The sequence below is a fragment of the Microcaecilia unicolor genome, chromosome 12 (assembly GCF_901765095.1).
Source record: "Microcaecilia unicolor chromosome 12, aMicUni1.1, whole genome shotgun sequence".
Lineage (NCBI taxonomy): Eukaryota > Metazoa > Chordata > Amphibia > Gymnophiona > Siphonopidae > Microcaecilia > Microcaecilia unicolor.
The window spans coordinates 75,902,174-75,922,419 of NC_044042.1; the positions used below are offsets into that span (position 1 = coordinate 75,902,174).

Below are 20,246 nucleotides of genomic sequence, written 5' to 3' on the forward strand. Positions count from 1 at the left end.
TACGACTCAAACTCGCCTGTTTTTCAACATTTTGTTCCTGCACCTGACGCCGACTCCACATTTTTGGATTTCATCTTTTTGAAGACTGTCATCCAGACACCTTAATGTTCATCCGTGATTCCGTGCACAGACCCCTGATGTAGGCTTTACGCCGAAACACAGTGCTGTGTCAGGTCTCGAAGAATAAAGGTTTCATTGGTTACATTCCTCGTTCTTCTGTTCCTTTGTGGCAGAGCCTTACTGATTTCGCTACTGCTTTTGCTGGTTTCTACTATGTAGTGACACACGGTCCTCCGCTTTTGCAGCGTCTCAGGGCTAACCAATCACCTCCGGGCATTTCTCCAGTGATAGAAAACTGAAAAATATCTTCCTGCACTGGAATTGGCATACGGTGAGAGTCAGAACTTACCGCCAGGCTCCTCCCGGAGTAGGGCTGAAATGCTGCATGCCATGCAAACACTGCCCCTACCATACTTTTGCAAAAGGGCAGCACTGGTTTGTTTTTGTATTTTTTGTTGTTGTTGGTTTTTTTTGCGAGGGAAGGAGAATCTTAAACTCCTTCATTATGCTTTATCTGTTCATTATTTTAATTTGATATTGTTTCTTCTATTTCAAGTAAACAAAATGAACCACAAATGAAATGGGGGAGAGAGGGGACTAAAATTACAACATTATTTTAATGTTATTTATTTTTGTAACTTATCGATTGTATACTTACGTTGTATGTATTAATTGCTGCATACTGCTTAAATATATAAGTGGTTTATAAACTTAAGAAATTAAAGGGCTCATTTTCGAAAGAAAAAAAACACCCAAAAAAACACTGTAAGGTGGCAGAAGGATGTTTTTCTCTCAAAACGTCCCAGTTGCAACTTCCGACCCCCCCAATTTTAGATGTTTTGCTCCACAGGTTGTGCAAATTTCAAGGGGGCATGTTGGGGGCATATTTTGGGCGAAACATGGGCAGCACGAAAAGACAGACATTTTTTCTGCAATAATGGAACAAAATGAAAATGTCTAGGGCCAAAATTAATACTTTTTGGCTAGACCTGTTTCAATCACAACTAAGGGCCCTGTTTACTAAGCCGCGCTGTGGGTGAGCTAGCATTTTAGCGCTCGCTAAAAATTAGTGCGCACTAACAATAGAGACGCCCATTATATTCCTAAGGGTGTCTCTAACGTTAGCATATGCTAATTTTTAGAGAGTGCTAAAAAGTTTGTGCGCCTACACTGCGGCTTAATGAACAGGGCCCTAAGTGACTAAAGGATGCCCTAAATGATCAAATGACCACTGGAGGGATTAAGGCATAAACACTCTTACTCCCCCAGTGGTCACGGACTCCCTCCCACAGCTGTGAAAGGAACAGTACACATCAGTTTTACTTGTCCCATTATAGCCAGTCCTATGAGAGCAGCAAGCAGGTCCCTGGAGTAGCCTAGTGGTCGGTGTAGTACACTGTAGAGAAGGGAACCCAGGGCCATAATAGTGGTGTAGCAAGGGCGAGACGGTGGGGGCGATCCGCCCTGGGTGCACGCCGCTGGAGGGTGCAGAGAGCAGCCGCGCGCCTGTCGGCTCCACTGGTTCCCTGCTCCCTCTGCCCCAGAACAGGTTACTTCTTGTTCTGGGGCAGAGGAAGCAGGGAGCCAGTTGAGCTGACAGGCACGCGGCTGCTCTCTGCACCCTCCAGCAGCCAAGAATGCACCCGGGGGGGGGCTTGATGCGCCGGGGAGGAGGGTGTCATTGCGCTGGGGGGGGGGGGGTGTCATGCTGCACCCCGGGGGGGGGGGACGCCACTGCACCTGGGGGGGGGGGGCGCAGCGGCGATCCGCCCCAGGTGGCAGATGACCTAGGATCGCCACTGTCCCACTGTAACTGTTACATTTGTGATGGAAAGAGTGAGCCCTCCAAAACTGACCAAAAACCTATCGTACCTACATATAGGTGACACCTGCAGCCATAAGGGCCAGTGTACTATACTATATTATGACACCCCCGCCAAATACCTTATCAGTTCAAGGTGGATTACAGAGACAAAGAGACCAGAAACAAATATTCTGGGAATTACAACAAAGCAGTCATACATAAAATCAATTATCCATTAACTACAGCAAGTATGACTTAATACACGGAAACAAAAATGTTTTCAGCTTCTTTCTAAACAACATACAATGTAAACAACATCACAAGACTAAGGGGAGTAAATACCATAATGAAGCCATCTGGTAATGGAGAGACGGAGAAAAATGTCTGATTGACTTTAAAGCAGTAGCACCAGGAAACTGTAAGAGGAATTGATTACGTGTCTGAGATCTATGAAGGAGTTTCACTAAATTTATCATATACAACGGAGCTTCTCCCGACCAGATCTTAAACATCAGTATCAGTGGTTCGCCTGCTGTTACTTTCATATCTGAGAAACTGTGTGTGTACTGCGTACATGACCGAGAACAGTATGTGCACTTTTTGTTTAGGGAAGTGTCTGTAACAATCCAGCATATTTTAATTTTCCATTGGAATACAGATTAGTATTTTAGGGCCTACTGTAATATTTGCAATACTGCTTTCAGTTTTGCATCTGTGTGACCAAGAGAGGAATTCTGCTGACCTGTGTTTTCTGCATAGAGGATCTTGTTTATTCTCTTTGCCACAAAATAGGTGTGTTGGGTCTAGTGTAATATTTGCAGCGCTGCATTTTTATATGGGCTGTGGCTGGGTACGTTTATTTTAGATTAAAATATTTGTAGGCTTCAAACTGGGGTGTGGCTATCTGTTGGGGCAGAGCCACAGTCTTCCCCTTCCCCTATCCCTTACATACACACACGCATACACAGTTGAAGGATTTTGGCACAAATGTGTCAGAGATCCAGAAAGGAATGGAAAATAGAATGGGTTTGGTGACTGATAGTGTCAAAATGGAGAATTAAGAGAGTGTCTTATGCAGTATGGTGGCCTAAGGGCACATGAGTAAACCTGATAGCATTAATGGGCAGTAGGGCTTGATTGATTACGTGTCTGAGATCTATGAAGGAGTTTCACTAAATTTATCATATACAACGGAGCTTCTCCCGACCAGATCTTAAACATCAGTATCAGTGGTTCGCCTGAGGATCTTTCATTAGGACAGAGAGGATCATTCATTATTTTATTTTATTTTTTTTATTTGTTACATTTGTATCCCACATTTTCCCACCTATTTGCAGGCTCAATGTGGCTTACATAATATCGTAAAGGCGTTTGCCAATTCCGGTATGAATACAGTAATGTTGTGGTAGAATAAGTTACGAGCTTTGGTTTCGTTGTGTTGCAGGGTACAGGCATTTAAGTTGGGTTGGTAGGGTATGCCTTTTTGAACAGGTTAGTTTTTAATGATTTCCAGAAGTTTAGGTGATCATAAATTGTTTTCACGGCTTTTGGTAAAGCGTTCCATAGTTGTGTGCTTATGTAGGAAAAGCTGGATGCATAGGTTGATTTGTATTGGAGTCCTTTGCAGCTTGGGTAGTGGAGATTTAGGTATGTTCGTGTTGATCCTGTTGTGTTTCTGGATGGTAGGTCTATGAGGTCTGTGATGTATCCCGGGGCTTTGCCGTAGATACGTTTATGAACCAGGGTGCAGATTTTGAAAGCAATACATTCTTTGATTGGGAGCCAGTGCAGTTTTTCTTGGAGGGGTTTGGCGTTTTTCCAAATATAAGCCTGGCTGCCGTGTTGGGATGTTTGGTGGGTTTTGGAGGGCTCACCATACAATAAAAGGGGGTAATAGTGAGATGTGTACCTTGGATCTTTTATGTGAAATCCACTGCAGTGCCCCTTAGGGTGCCCCATTGCTCTGCCTGGATGTCTGTGTGGCCATTCTACTAAGAATGCTGGTCCCCCATACATCCCAATGGATTGTTTTTGTGCATTTTCCCCTTGGACTTTTTTTTTTAATGGTCCAAAAAGACAGATGCACTAAGCACAAAATGTCTAGCAAATGATCATTTTCAAAACAAAAAGTTGGGCTTTTTTCTGATTTGAAAATGGCCATGTTCGCTACTGGGTTTTTGGATGTTTTTTTTGCAAAACGTCCAAAATTGGATTTAGACATATCCAAAATGCCCCTCCATGTGAAATGAATTGCCCCCTACTAGTGTTTCTCATATTGCTTGCACTCTTTGACAGAATGTAGATGATTCTGTCAAAGAAACCAAGTAACACTTTTCCCACAGTGAGATGACCAAAACACTAGTTTGTGTTGAATGAAATAGCAAGGAATTTAAATATGTGTCATGACAGTGGCGTAGGAAGGGGGGGGCGGGAAGGGCGGTCCGCCCCGGGTGCACGCGCTCGGGGGGTGCCGGCCCCGCTGGTTCCCTGCTCTCTCTGCCCCGGAACAGGTTACTTCCTGTTCCGGGGTAGAGAGAGCAGGGAACCAGCGGGGCTGACGCAGTTCCGAGTGACGTGCACTCGGGGCGGATCGGCCCTCCCGCAGGTAAGAATGCGGTCCGGGGGGGGTGCGCCGCAGAGGGGGGGTAGCGCCGTGCTCCACCCGGGGGGGGGGGTGCACAGCGGCGACCCGCCCCGGGTGCCATTAGCCCTCGCTACGGCACTGTGTCATGAGAATCTGTAACTCCTGTTTTTAAATTTTCTGCTTGCCAGAAAATTCTCCTTGTTACATATTTATTTCCTGTCAAATTTTAAAAGACATACATGCCCCCTGAGTTGTTGTTTTGTCCTGGGTTTTTTTTTTTTTTTGCAAAGGGAATATTTTATCCTAACTAACGCATGGACACGGTTCACCTGAGGTTCCACCACTGCTGGTTATACTCGGATTCTGGGATCCGTCCATCAAATACTTTCCACCTCCACTGGTCCATCAGGTAGCCAAAAGGCAGGAAGGCAATTTTATCCAGGGCCATGCTCATCAAGTAGTTAATGTCGCTTTCTGTAAAGATAGAAGGGGAGAATTAATGTCAAGCTTAGACTATTTTTTATAGGTAACCTTTTACTAAGCTGTGTTAGGTACTAACACACTGGTACATGCCTAATGCAACTTAAAATGACATACTGTGGCTTATGCTCAGGCATCCTGTGATAACTTCCCAAAATGTCACAGGAAAATATCAAAATGATTAAATCATATCAGAACCTTAATTATACACATGCATCATAAGAACAATAAACATTATATATATATAAATATCAGGAAAATGAAAGTGTTGCTAACGATAACCTAAAGATGTCATGCAAATATCAAACATATAAATGGCAGGAGGCGTACTCACTCGCAAATGCGCAGTAGAGACCCTCTCTGTCCCGCCCCCCGCGTCAATACGTGATGACGGGGGCGTGACAGAGAGGGAACCTGCGCACCTGCGAGTGAGGGAACCGCCGTCGCCACCGCTCCCCCCCCCCCCCCAGAGTCGCCGCCGCTGCCATCCACCCTCCACCCGGCCCGGGTACCTGGCTTCACTATTCAAACCGCCGGAACGCAGCACACAGCTCATCTGAGCTGCCGTAGGCCTTCCTTACCTGCCTGTGTCCCGCCCTCGCCGACGTTACGGCACACGAGTGCGGAACACACGCAGAGAAGAAGGAAGGCCGACGGCAGCCCAGATGAGCTGTGTGCTGCGTTCCGGCTGCTTTCCCGCGACGGGAAGCAGTTGAGGGCGCCCAAAATTGGCTTTCAATTATGCCGATTTGGGCGACCTTGCGAGAAGGACGCCCATCTCCTAATTTGTGTCGGAAGGCGGGCGCCCTTCTCTTTCGAAAAGTCAACTGATGGTCACTTATAAAAAAAATTTTTTTGTTCTATGTACAGAAATGCATTGCTAATACTGGAGTTCAAAAAATGTTGGTTTTTAAAACTTGTTGCTCACATGGAAAAACATTTGCATACACCACGCCACTCCTTAGAGGAAACATTGCCCATGACCGGGATTTGAATTTTCGATACATTACTTTTTTTCAAATCCAAGCTCAGGGCTCCTTTCACTAAGCAGCGGTAAGCCCAAAGCGGGCTTACAGCTCGCTATACCAGAAGTACCAGCAGCAGCCCAGCAGTACTTCCAACCCCTAACATACCGTCATTTCTGTCACTACAAAAATGTATTTATTTTTGTAGCACTGGAGCGTACCTGGCGGTAATCAGGCAGTGATGTGCGCTGCCCAGTTACCACTGGGTTAACATGGGAGCCCTTACCACCACCTCAATGGATGGCGGTAAGGGCTCCCCCCTGAAATGGCAATGCAGCAAGTGCTTTACTTGCCACCCAGCCATTTCCTGTAGAAAAGCGACACTTCCCTTTTACCAGCTGCGGTAAAAGGGGGGCCTCGGCGGGTGTGTAAGACACGCTCTGACGTCAGCGCTGGCCCCCTTTTGCCGCAGCTTGGTAAAAGGGGCCCTAGGTGAGTTACATTTATTTATTTATTTCCAGGAGCTTGCTATACCGCATGGGATCCTATGTGGCTACTGCATGTTTACAATACTAAACGTATTCAGGTTCATGAGTTATTTCCACTGGACAATTCCTTGAACTAAAGAACCTCTGATGGTAGACTCTCCAGAACAGACTACTGCTCTGTGACAGCTATTGGGGTGTTCTTAAAAGCCCTTTCCACTGACACCACTTCAAACTAACAGAGGTGCATAGGGAGGATTGAGGGCCCCAAACATTTCTCGTGAATAGGAGAAGGAAGAAAGCTGATTGTTTAACTGGAACTGGATTTAGGGTCCTCATGTCCCAGGGCAGTGGCAGTTCTGGCCTCTCTGTTCACGTAAACCTGCATTACAAGGTAGGGAAATGCTTCTGCCAACACATCATTTTCACAACCATGAGAAAGGCAAGTCTGTAGCAAGGCGCCTGTATATATGCCCCCACCCCTTTGCAGGTGTAAATATAGGTAAAATCAGCACACGCATCTAAGCCCCCTAAGCATTATTCTATAAGCGCATGTGTGTAAGTACTATAACATGTAACTGCAGGGGTGTACATGTGAATGGAGCATGGAGGTGGCACGTGCAGGGCTCCCACATATTCACCTTACACAATACTGTAAGTTACGCACTTTCCTGCCGCACTTAGGCATGTCTATGGCAGGTACGCTGAGACTGGGTTTCAGAAAACAGAGGGTAGGGTTGAATGGCCATTTTTCTCAATAGAGAAGGGTGAATAGTGGAGTGCCACAGGGATCTGTACTGGGACCGGTGCTATTTAACAAATTTATTAATGATCTGGAAAACGCAACGATGAGTGAGGTGATTAAATTTGCAGATGATACAAAACTATTCAAAGTTGTCAAAACACATGCGAATTGTGAAAAACTGCAGGAAGACCTTAGGAAACTTGAAATTTAATGTGGATAATTGCAAAGTGATGCACATTGGGAAGAATAATCTGAATCATTATTAGCTGATGCTAGGGTTCACGTTACGAGTCAGCATTCAAGAAAAAGATCTAAGTGTCATTGTAGACAATACACTGAAATCTTCTGCCCAGTGTGTGGCGGTGGCCAAAAAATCAAACAGGATGCTAGGAATTATTAGGAGAGGCATGCAAAATAAGACCAAGAATATTATAATGCCTCTGTATCGCTCCATGGTGCAACCTCACCTTGAGTATTGTGTTCAATTTTGGTCGATGTATCTCAAAAAAGATATAGCAGAATTAGAAAAGGTTCAAAGAAGAGCGACCAACATGATAAAGTGGATGGAACTCCTCCCATATGAGGAAAGGCTAAAGAGACAGCTGAGAGGGGATATGATTGAGGTCTACAAAATCCTGAGTGGTGCAGAATGGGTAAAAGTGAATCGATTTTTCACTCTTTCAAAAAGTACAAAGACTAGGGGACACTCAATGAAACTACGTGGAAATACTTTTAAAACAAATAGGAGGAAATACATTTTTTTACTCAAAGAATAGTTAAGGTCTGAAACTCGTTGCTGGAGGATGTGTATCTAGCTTTTAAAAAGGTTTGGACAAGTTCCTGGAGGAAAAGTCCACAGTCTGTTATTGAGATGGATGTGGGGGAAGCCACTGCCCCGGGATTGGTAGCATGAAATGTTGCTACTAATTGGGTTTCTGCCAGGTGCTTGTAATCTGGAGTGGCCACTGTTGGAAGCAGGATGCTGGGCTAGATGCACCATTGATCTGACCCAGTACGGCTATATTCTTATGTTGCACCAGAGACCTATACAGAGGAATAATGATATTCTTAAGTTTGTTTTCATTTGAACAATCCCTAACATTTCTATTTGTTTTTTTTAGCAGCCACAGATCACTGGGCTGAAGATTTCAAGGTATTAACCAAGATTTTTTTTCAGTACTGGAAATACAGCACACCTTCTGAGACAAGAACCCACAAATCCTAGACCTAGACGTTCCTGCTACTAGATGGTCCAGGTCATCAGAGGCAGGTGAGCCAGTCCTAATTTAACCCCATTTCAGCCTGCCCCCAATGACTTGGACCCATCTGTTACCCTAATTCCTAGTCCATGTTGTAACCACTGCAATACAAAATAACATACTTCCTGTCAAGTCTTTTTGCTAATGCAATAGTCATCCTATGAATTTGCTGTGGGTTCCCTCTGGTGGCAGACGTCAGAACTGCATTTAAAGTGCATCTAAACAGGTTGAGCAATGGAGTTGCTCAGGCAAATAGCTACAGTGGGGTATCTGATAGGTTGATTACATCTATGCAAGAGAACCACATGATTTCCTAGGAAGATGTTGCTTCCTCAGTGATGGAGGGACTTTGGAGGCATCCCAACCTTAATAAAAGCACATGGTGCCTCAGGAATTTGCATCTTAGAACATTTTGAGAGCACTGTGTAATATTTCTGGAGAAGAGAAGAAGACATATTACCAATTAATCAGCATTAGCACAGATATGCTTAGTCTTCCATTTCATAAATTAGCTAACACATTCAACCTAACTATTGGGGACTCTTCCCCAACTCATTGCCGAATACAGGGAAATTCTCTCCCCTTAAAGTGACGAAGAATATACAACAAGACACACCTTTATTATCTTCTACTTTATCCAGCAGGTTGATGCTGTGGAGATGTTTGGGTGTAGAAACAGAGAGAGCCAAGACATCTCCAATAGCCTCATGGAAGCCAGGATTGGCTCCATCCCGGAAGGAGACTGGCTGGTCTTTGTATTGCAGGAAGTATTGTACATGGCCCATCTCATGGTGGACGGTGATTAGGTCATCCATGTTCACCACTGTGCACTGTTTAATTCTGAAAAGGGGGGAGATATGAGAAGGAAAGAGCAAATGTTTAAAAGGCTTTATATGACAAAATGCAGGCAAATAAGATCCACCAGGCAGAAAATGAGGGGTCAAACAATGGGATCTTGCCAGGTATTTGTGACCTGGATTGGCCACTGTTGGAAACAGGATGCAGGGCTTGATGGACCTTTGGTCTTTCCCAGCATGGCAATACTTACGTGCTTATGTACTAATGGGTAACTAATGGAAAATTGGGTCACCAGATAATACACATTAGGGGTTGTAGACGTAGGACCCTGATCTTTAAGGGAATCCTTTTACTAAGGTGCATGGAAAACTGGCCTATGGTAGTGTAGGCGCAAGTTTTGGGCGCACGCAGAATCATTTTTCAGCGCACCTGTCAAAAAGGCCTTTTTCAAATTTTTGCCAAAAATGGACGTGCGGTAAAATGAAAATTGCCTCGCTTCCATTTTGGGTAGCGGAAAGTCTCACGCGGTAACCGGGCAGTAATGGTCTACGTGCATCAAATTCCACTTAGCATGCATCCGATACGCGTGGCAGAAAATAAAAATTCTTTTTCGCCGCGCACCAAAAATGACATTACCGCAAGAGCCACGTGGTAGCCATGTGGTAACTCCATTTTGGCGTGCCTTGGGTGTGCGTAGATGCTTACGCGGCTTAGTAAAAGGACCCCTAAGTAAATGCACAAAAACTAGAAATGGACATGCGAACTGTATCATGATTTAGCCCACTTCCAATCTCGTGGGCACGTCCTACCCAATGTAGTCAACATGTTGTAAGACAGTAATTTTCCCTAGCAGGCTAAATCTGCATAAGGCCGCATCCTCTCCCCCCTGTCTCAGACCTGAAATCCTTCCGGTTGTAGAAGTCCCAAGCTGAGGCGTGGCATACCACCTCCCTGTCCTTGGGTTTTTCTATCATGGACTTTGCCCAGAATTCTGGAGGCATTTGGATTAGCCCAAGGGATGTAAAGAAACGGTCAGATTCCTCAAACATCTTCCGTGGTGTCCAACCCTGGAAGAAAAGTATAAAGTTCCCTCTAGAGTCAGCACAGGTGAGCAGGCCTAATTTACAGTGCTAAGAGCAGTATGTACAAAAGTGTAATGGTCTCAAGCTCTCTCTCACTTCCCATTTTTAGAATACAAGGTACCATGGTAATACACATTAGTGGAAGCCCAGGCTCAGTGTTAAGAGGCTGCCCACTGCAGCCATCGCCAGGGGCGTAGCCAGACCTCAGCGGGAGGGGGGGCACTGTTTAGCCGCCTTCCCCCGCCACCGACCCCCCCGGCTGTCGCCGCCGCCACCGCCGCAAAAACCCTCCCCTGTCACCGCCGCCAGGTACCTTGTTTGCTGGCGGTGGTCCCCAACCCCTGCCAGCCGAAAAGTCTTCTTCAGCGCCGGCGCCTTCACTGTGTGATGATCTGTTTCGAACTCCTGACATCCTGCACTGTGCACATCCTGTATATAGGCGTCAGAAACAGATCATCACACAGCAAAGGCGCCAGAGACCACCGACGCTGAATAAGACTCTTAGGCTGGCGGGGGTTGGGGACCCCCGCCAGCAGACAAGGAACCTACTGCAGTGGCAGGGCGGGCGGGCGGTGGCCGACGGAGGTGTCGGTGGCTGGGGGGGGGTGGGGGTCAAATGCAGAGGGGCCCCACGTAGCTACGCCCCTGGCCATCACTATATATTTAGGGTAAATTCAATACATGATGCCGAGATTTAGGCACAGAGATGATGTGTGCTGAGCGGAACTACTGTTATAAAATACCAGCATAAGTCTGCGCCTACAGACCTAACCGTTAGGCACAAGCACTTACGCCAACTCCAAGGCACCTAAATGCACTCTATAACCTGCATAACTAACTGTTTGACATGCCTCTGACCCTCCCAAGTCCACAGTGCCCTCTGCAATTTCCGCACAAAGCATATAGAATAACAACTAAGGGTAGTTATGCATGTAACTGCTAATTGGCGCTAATTAGCACCAATTAAAGTCAATCATTGGCTGATAACTCCAGTTCACAACCAGTTAGTGAATCAAGTTGCGCACACAACTGACCTTATTCAATAAACTGAGTGTGCAACTCTGTGGGTTAAGCATAAAGTTGAGCATCTGACTTTATAGAATTAGTGGATTAGGGTATAGAGAATGACACAGGGACAAAGTTTGTCCCGATCCTTGCAGACTCTGTCCGTGTCCTATCCCCGCGGGCTCTATCTCTGTCCCCACCATAGGCGCCCCATATAAGAGGCTTGGGGAGGCTAAGCCTCCCCAGCCCAATGGTCGACTTCCGGGTGTTGCACCCGCCCTACCCGCTCCCCTCGCGTGTGCGGTTTAATTGTTTTAGTTCCGTGGCAGCGACGTCATTGACGTCACTTCCAGGGAGAATACGGAGGTCAGTTCCGCCCTCTTGGCAGCGCCAAACTCCGCCCCTCCGCCCCCTTGGCAGCGACCTACAGAGGAAAGCTCCGCCCCCTTTAGCCTCCCCAAAACAGTTGGCTACCGACCGTCTATGGTCCCCACCCCCATCCTCTGCAGGCTCTGTCCTCATCTGCAGAAGCCTCAAACACTTATGATTTTATATTTAAATGTTTTTATTAAAGTATAAAAACGAACAATATTCTGTGCAACTGTTGTTTATAAATCACAAATTGAAAACAATTATAACAATGAGCAACCATAACTTTTTTTTTCCTTACATTTGTACCCTGCGCTTTCCCACTCATGGCAGGCTCAATGCGGCTTACATGGGGCAATGGAGGGTTAAGTGACTTGCCCAGAATCACAAGGAGCTGCCTGTGCCTGAAGTGGGAATCGAACTCAGTTCCTCAGGACCAAAGTCCACCACCCCAACCACTAGGCCACTCCTCCACTAATAATAATAATACCCCCGCCCCCTCTATCCTTCCAATCCCAACAATAGCTGACTTCTACTACCCTAAGGAACCCTAACCCACCCTGTTCAAATGTCCAGGGGTATAAAATACAATCCACTCTGTATGTCATAGTGGGGGAGAAATATGTCCTACACTGTTAACATTTTTTAATCTGTGGATGAATAATAAGTAATCAACAATCTCAGGATTTTTTTTGTTACATTTGTACCCCGCGCTTTCCCAATCACGGCAGGCTCAATGCGGCTTACATGGGGCAATGGAGGGTTAAGTGACTTGCCCAGAGTCACAAGGAGCTGCCTGTGCCTGAAGTGGGAATCGAACTCAGTTCCCCAGGATCAAAGTCCACCACCCTAACTACAAGGCCACTCCTCCACTGTTGCTACTATTTGAGATTCTATATGGAATGTTGCTATTCCACTAGTGTAGAAGTCGGCCCTTGCAGATCACCAATGTGGCCGCGCAGGCTTCTGCTTCTGTGAGTCTGACGTCCTGCACGTACGTGCAGGACGTCAGACTCACAGAAACAGAAGCCTGCGCAGCCTTCTACATGGAATGTTGCTAGTGGAATAGCAACATTCCATGTAGAATCTCCAATAGTAGCAACATTCCATGTAGAATCTCCAATAGTATCTATTTTATTTTTGTTACATTTGTACCCCGCGCTTTCCCACTCATGGCAGGCTCAATGCGGCTTACATGGGGCAATGGAGGGTTAAGTGACTTGCCCAGAGTCACAAGGAGCTGCCTGTGCCTGAAGTGGGAATCGAACTCAGTTCCTCAGGACCAAAGTCCACCACCCTAACCACTAGGCTACTCCTCCACTTCAGTCTAGCTCTCCCGTCTTCCATAGTCCTTCCTGCAACAGAAAATGCCTTCTCAGAAGGTGTGCTGGTAGCAGGAATGCACAGGATCCCTTGTGCAAATTTTGCCATTTGTAGCCAGCACTTTGCTTGTTTTTCCAAAAAATCAAAACATCATCATTGGCATCACTCAAACATAACTAACTGTCTAATTCATTAACAGCCTTCAAAGTACAGAATGACACAGGGACAAATTTGGATCCTGTCCTCACACCAGCACCATGGGCTCTGTCCTTATCTCCGCCCCATCCCTGCAGGTTCTGTCCCCGTTCCTGTCACCGCGGTTACCGCAAATCCCCATCCCCGTGTCATTCTCTATTAGGGTGCACTGGCACTGAAAACAATAGCAATGAAATATCTCACTGCTGGGAACAAATAAATATGAACAATTTGAACCAATACTACATTGGCTTTAAATCCACAATGAAAATTCCTGGATGGACACAGAAGTGAGCTGATAAACAGAGTGCTATAGAAGGATACACTATACTGGGGAAACCTCCAAGCTCTGGTCAAAGGTCTACAATTTCAACCTGGCCAATTAACAAATTATATGGGCAGTATTCCACTCTCTCATCCTGGCCATGACTTGTAGATTCCCTAGACTTAGATCTGAGAACTATCTGTTCTAAACATGTGACCCATAATGTCCAATGATTGCTCTTCACCCATGTGCAAATTCTCATACCTGACTTATCATGGCTGGTGTGGCATCTACTTTTGTTGCACTGGGGAAGGGAACCACCAGATCAAAGATGTTGCTCCAGGACTGGGCCCACATGTTACCTGGGAAATATGTAGATTTGGGTGATGGGAAGAAGAGTAATACAGCAGGGAGGAGAAGGGGGTAAGAATGGAAAGAAAAGAATGAAAGAGGCAAGTAGGAGAGACAGAAGAATTGGGAAAGCAAATATACAGATGAGCAAAATGTTCTACCCTCTCAGCCATACATCTAAATTATCAGTTAAATATGTGAATTTGTTGCCCAGACCTTCCACTCTCAGCATTGGTTTCCCTCTTCTCTATCTACCACCACCACCACCACTGCTTCGAAGTTTAACTATTTCCAGGGGCATAGCCAGGCTTCGGTGGGAGGGGGGTCCAGAGCCCGAGTTGAGGAGGCACATTTTAGCCATTACCACCCCCCCCCCGCCACCGCCACCAACTGATGACCCCTGCCAACGACCCTCTTGACCCCCCTCCCGCCGCCAACCCTCCCCCGCCGTCAGCGTGGGCTACCTTTGCTGGCGGGGGACCCCAATCCCCACCAGCCGAGGAGGTCCTCTTCTTCCTCCGATTCGAAGGCTTCATTCTGTTTCTGACGTCGGACGTCAGACTCACAGAAACAGAACGAAGCCTTCAAATTGGAGGAAGAAGAGGACCTCCTCAGCTGGGGTCCCCCGCCAGCAAAGGCAGCCCACGGTGGGGGAGGGTTGGCGGCGGGAGGGGGGTCGAGAGGGTTGGCGGCGGGAGGGGGGGGTCGAGAGGCAGGGAGATGCAGGGGCAAATCTATGGGGGCCCGGGCCCCCCAGGCCCCACGTAGCTACGCCACTGATTTTAACTCAAGCACTTCATTTGAAGGAGAGTTGTCATTAGTTGTCTGCAACAGCAGTACACTTGATTTGGGCTTTGTGACTCTGGATGGGGTTCACCAGGCAATACTCCCTCTCCCCCTCCCCTCCCCAAATATTCTGTACTTTGCTTCACTCAAGCAGCCCTCGGGAACCTTACCTAGCAGGTGGGCAGGAATAGGGCCATTCAGATTGATGTATTTCCCACCATATTTCTTATAGAGCGCTCGACGGACGTAGGCATGCAGGTTCAGGTATAAGGGCTGCAGCTGTTGAAAGATGTTGTCCAGATCAGCTTCTAAGGTGGGCGTTTCATAAACTGATCTCCAGGAGGCTCCGTTGTCCTCAAAACCTGGATACAGAGAGATAAAAAGCAGAAAGGTTCCTGAAATAACCTGTAAAACTACCATAGTAACATAGGACTGCATCCTAGAACCTCATAATTTAGAATATTGTATTTGCGTGTCAGTGGGTGTGCATGGTAACTTGAGTTGCAAATATTGTGTATTGTTCTTTGAATTTCCTTATCTCTGACAAACAGGGGCTTTGTTTTCTTTCTAGGGCTGATAAAAGCCAGAGAGATTTGTAAAATTGCAGACTGCTTTAACAGGGAACTGCTTGAAAAGAAAAGGGTCTATCTCTCTTCTCATTTAAGCTTCAACAATTGGGATTATGCAACCTGTAATTCTTTATTTACTGAATGAAAGTACTAATTTGATGCAGTCTTACCTGTTATAGTATTATCTAATCTGTTAATGGAGTGTATACTGTCATTTGTTCTGGCTTGACCAAAATCTAACTTGGAGCAGATTTGAGGAAGTCCTTTTTTCTTCTTCCATTGACTGTGGGACCTGTCAGCAGCTATTTCAATGGAGGAATCAGTGGGGGCAGGAGTGATTGGGATCACTCCTGCTCTGAAGGGGCCACTAGGTCACCAGGGAAGTTAAAGGTAGGCTCAGGGAGGTCCTTCGGGCGGGCGAGGGGCTGGCTTTCAGCTGTCCTCTGGGGGGGAGGGTGGGGGAAGGTGGGTGGCCCAGCCCGGCCTGTCCGAGGCCAAGTCTCTGTGTGGGAGGGACATGAGTAGATAGTGATGGCAAGGACCGGGGGGGGGGGGGGGGGCCAGAGGACTTGCCCTGGTGGGGGAGAGGGGAAGTTTTGGTTTCAGCTGTAAATGAACTTGCATTTTCTGCCAAAACCTGAACTTGGATTTAGAGCCAAAACCAAACTCAACATTCAGTCAGCCTCTATCCTAGTCTTGGCCAAAAAATGCCCACAACACACCCTCTTGCTATTTGAACATACTGTAGTGTTGGATGTCCTTTTTGCAAAATTGAGATTTGGAGGTTTCAAGTACACGGGCATCCACTTGGGCATTTTGAGACAGCCATATTCTTCGAAAATAAACTCCATAGTAACATAGTAGATGACAGCAGATGGCAACCTGCATGATCCACCTAGCATGCCCAACAAGAGATAACATATGCATACTTGATAGTAAGCACAGCTACATTTCAGTCTCACTTCACCAAAAGATGAGACTACCCAAAAACTTTCACTCTGTGAACACAGCAGATGTAAGGGGAAATAATTATGAAATTTTCCCTAACTGACAAGATGCCTGTTTTACTGACTAACAATGCTATTTTCCATTTATATTTCATTTACTACATTTATAGCTCACTTATTGCTACACTTCAGTCTTCAGCTAGGCTGACAATCAAGGTAGCAATGCTTGTAACATAGGAGTAATATGGCCTCAGCTTCCAATATCCAAATAATCTGAGCTGCTATGTTAACTGCACCAGCTGAAATCAACAAATAGCATTCCAGTCATCCAAGCAAGAAAGAATCCAAGGTTGAGCCACCACAGCTAGATCTGTTTAATCCAAATAATACCTCAGCTGGTGCAAAACCGTAAGCAATGCAAACAGCTCTGCATTACTTTAGAAATACAACTGCAAAAACATCCTATATAATAATTCTCACCTCCAACATTCTGAGGCTGCCTGGAACCGTGGATCATGTTAGAGAAGATAATAGTGATGTCACACAACCCACACCAGACTGGCCAGTAGAAGGGAGAGGGGCGGAGCCACGATACAGGGAGCAGTGAATCAGCACAACACGGGGAATGCACAGCAGCAGGAACAGAAGCCTCTCTCACACAGTCACTCTCTCAAACATACACACTTCAGAGGAAAACCTTGCTAGTGCCCGTTTCCTTTCAAATAGAAATGGGCCTTTTTTACTAGTAGTTTAGAATCAAACTTCACTCTCAAACTTTATATTGCTGGTCTCTTCAGAACAGTCTGCTCTAAGATCACCATCAACACATCTGTCTAGCTGAAATTTCACGAGCCACACTACTTAAGAGCATAAAAGTGACATCCCTCCACTTCCTGTTAAAGGGTTTTGATGATCTAATGCATCTAGATGTGAGGGGCAAAAAATCAATGCATGGCTGAAACCTTAAGCCAGAGATATGAGGAAATGTTAAGAGTGGGGAGGCAGTGCTGACCATTTAGCCTTGCTGCTTTGTTGCTCAGGTCCACGTATCTCTTGAATTTGTTTCTGATCGCCTTTCCAGAAGCGTCTCTCCATCCTTTCCAGGCAAAGAGGAGTTCATCATAATTCCTGGACTTGGCAAGGGTTTCAGTCAGGTCTGCAGGAGGAGGAACACATTGAAAGGGCTTAGAATTGGTGGGACTCACATTTTTCCGATCACAATCATCCCACAAGCCTGCGAGAGTGATCAGTCTGTCACCTGATCCAGGTCAAGTCCAAAAGAATAACAGTTCTAGCTTTGCCTCACTGCATCTAAAAACGTCTAGTCCTTCTTTTCCAAGAGAAATGGGAACCAAGGTCAAAGTTGGGGGTCTACCCTAGGGAGCACCTGTCACCATCATATTGCCTGGTGAAAAGATCTTTCTCACCATGCGGAAGTCCGCAGGCCTGCTCATGACAGGAAACTTCCAGAAGTTTTTGCAACAGATTCGGCTCCACCTGTTTGTTTCTTATGACCTTCCTGAAGTCAGGTTCAACCCTTAATCCACTAGGTCAGTAGTTCCCAATCCTGTCCCATCCAGTCTGGTTGTCAGGAGATCCACAATGAACATACAAGTACATGAGAGAAATCTGCACACAACGGCGGCAGTATTTACAAATCTATCTCATGCATATTCTTTGCAAATATCTTGAAAACAAGCTAAGGGTCTTCAGGATACATTCAGGAACCACTGCATTAGGTGATACCAGGGCCGCTGAGAGGGCCTGAGGGGCGGGAGGGGCAAAATTCCCTGGGCCTGGCCTCCAAGAGGGGGGCCCGGTGCCAGCAAGCTTCTTCCTGCCTGCCTGCTTCAGGTCTGTCTCTCTCCTGCTCCTGTATGCCAGGAGGACCCAGATGGATGATTGTATTAACGTGATAACCCGGACCCGGATTATCGCGTAAATGCAATCATCCAGGTGCTGGCACGCAGGAGATGACAGACTAAGGGAGAAGCAGTCAGACACAGAAACATAAGGGGGTGGGCAGGGGTGGTGCCCCGAATGGGGGGGGGGGGGGCAATGAGAGTGGGAGGTGCGGTGTAGTGGCCCGGGGGGGGGGGGTGGGGGGCAGGCGGTGGTCCTACCCTGGGCCCAGCTGTGTCTTTCAGTGGCACTGGGTGATATTAGTGGACTCTTGGTCAGAGCAAAAGAAGTGAGACTTCTCAGTTCCTGTTACAATGCATTCTGGTAGTTTAAAAATAACTTTGAAATGGGAGTTGAAAAAACTAAGACTGACTTGCTTGTTCCTTCTGATGTGGAGTCACCCACTTTCTCTATCTAGTCTGCATTATCTGCTGTATTTAGGGATCCTGGAGAACACTTACAGGCCGATCAAGCCTGGTGCTGCCCTATTGCATGCAGGGAGATGTAGTTCCTGATGTGCATACAGTGGGTAACACTGGAACTAGATCAGCCTGTCAGTGGCATACCAAGGGGGGGGGGGGCGGTGGGGGCAGTCCACCCCGGGTGCACGCCGCTGGGGGGGTGCCACGTGTCTGTCGGCAACGCTCGTTCCTTGCTCCCTCTGCCCCAGAACAGGAAGTAACCCGTTCCGGGGCAGAGGGAGGAGGGAACGAACGTTGCCAACAGACTCGCGGCACCCCCCCCAGCAGGTAAAGATGCACCCGGGGGGGGGGCTGTCCGTCGTTTTGCCGGGGGGGGGGGGGGTCGTGCTGCACCCGGGGGGAGGGCACATCGGCGCTCCGCCCCGGGTGTCAGCCACCCTAGGAACGCCACTGCAGCCTGTTAAATTGATCTGAATGAGGTGGGGCCCTGGCTATATTTCACTCTAGCAGCTCTGGGTGTGCATCACCAATATTCCTTGAAGAGCCCTCGTGACAGCTGCCTACTCTTTTACATTAAGGGGGAAAGTTATCAATGTTGGCTACCATTAAGGCAGGCTATTTTACTGATAACCCAGGTTATTAGTACTTAGGTCTCATTGCATAAAATGGGACCTCTGCTAAAATTGCATGAGTCAGTGATAAAATAACACGTCTTAGCAGTAGTTCACATTGATAACTTTTTCCCTTAGTGTGAATACTTTCAGTCTCTGTTAACCAGAGCCAATATTGTGATTTATTATATATTACAGTGATTTCAATCTCTAGATATTTCTTTTTTCTTTAATTAAGTGGGACATTATCAATGTGGGCTATTATTAAGACCAGGTGCGTAGCCAGACTTCGGCGGGAGGGGGTTCAGAGCCCGAGGTGAGGGGGCACATTTTAGCCTGCCGCTGACCCCCTCCCCTGCCATTGCCAACACTCACCCCCCCCCCCCCGCCATTGCTGACCCCGCCACTACCACAGCCACCACCACCAACTTTGCCCCCCCCCCCGCCGCCGACCCTCTCCACCCCCCCTCCCACGCCAACCCGCCGTCGCCTACCTTTGCTGGTGGGGGACCCCAACCCCCACCAGCCGAAGTCCTCTTCTTCCCGCAAAAGGCTTCCTTCTGTTTCTGACGTCCTGCATGTTGTACGTGCAGGACGTCAGACTCACAGAACGAAGCCTTGCAGATCAGCTGATCTACAAGGCTTCGTTCTGTTAGTCTGACGTCCTGCACGTACAAGGAAGCCTTTTGCAGGAAGAAGGGGACCTCAGCTGATGGAGGTTGGGGTCTCCCGCCAGCAAAGGCAGGTGACGGTGGGAGGGGGGGGCGAGAGGGTCCAGGGCCAAATCTACAGGGGCCCAGGCCCCCCTGGCCCCACGTACCTAGGCCACTGATTAAGACATGTTATTTTACTCAACCCAGGTTATTAGTAAGGTCTCATTGCATCTCTATCTATCTATCTATCTATCTATCTATCTATCTATCTATCTATCTATCTATATATATATATATATATATCCTTTTTGGCTGCACCCTCTACACCAGTTTTCAAATGGAAACTTTCCACTTTTTAAAAGTGGCTTTCTTCCATGAAAACACATGTGCATTTAGAATTGAAACGTATGTGCATAAGTATGTTCTCCACCTCAGTTCTAACCTCAGAAATCCCTCCCTGATGCACATGTGTACACTTAGGTGCAGATGTGTTGGACCATAAAGCCCCATTTTAGTGCATAAAACTCTCTTTTATGAGTGGAAATGTCTTAGAAAGTTGCCTCTTTCCTAGTGCAATCTCAGGTGG

The 20,246-nt window shown here is 47.0% G+C and overlaps 1 protein-coding gene across 1 annotated transcript in view; it reads right to left on the minus strand.

The window, feature by feature from the left end:
* Positions 1 to 20,246, minus strand: part of ACE (angiotensin I converting enzyme) — an 87,848-nt gene that overhangs the window by 10,432 nt on the left and 57,170 nt on the right. The window contains exons 16-21 of the mRNA XM_030221319.1: positions 17,085 to 17,228; positions 14,727 to 14,918; positions 13,684 to 13,781; positions 10,078 to 10,247; positions 8,999 to 9,222; positions 4,778 to 4,922 (exon numbers count right to left, since the gene is read on the minus strand). Of these exons, the coding sequence (XP_030077179.1) occupies positions 4,778 to 4,922; positions 8,999 to 9,222; positions 10,078 to 10,247; positions 13,684 to 13,781; positions 14,727 to 14,918; positions 17,085 to 17,228 (973 nt within the window). The remainder of the gene's footprint in view (positions 1 to 4,777; positions 4,923 to 8,998; positions 9,223 to 10,077; positions 10,248 to 13,683; positions 13,782 to 14,726; positions 14,919 to 17,084; positions 17,229 to 20,246) is intronic.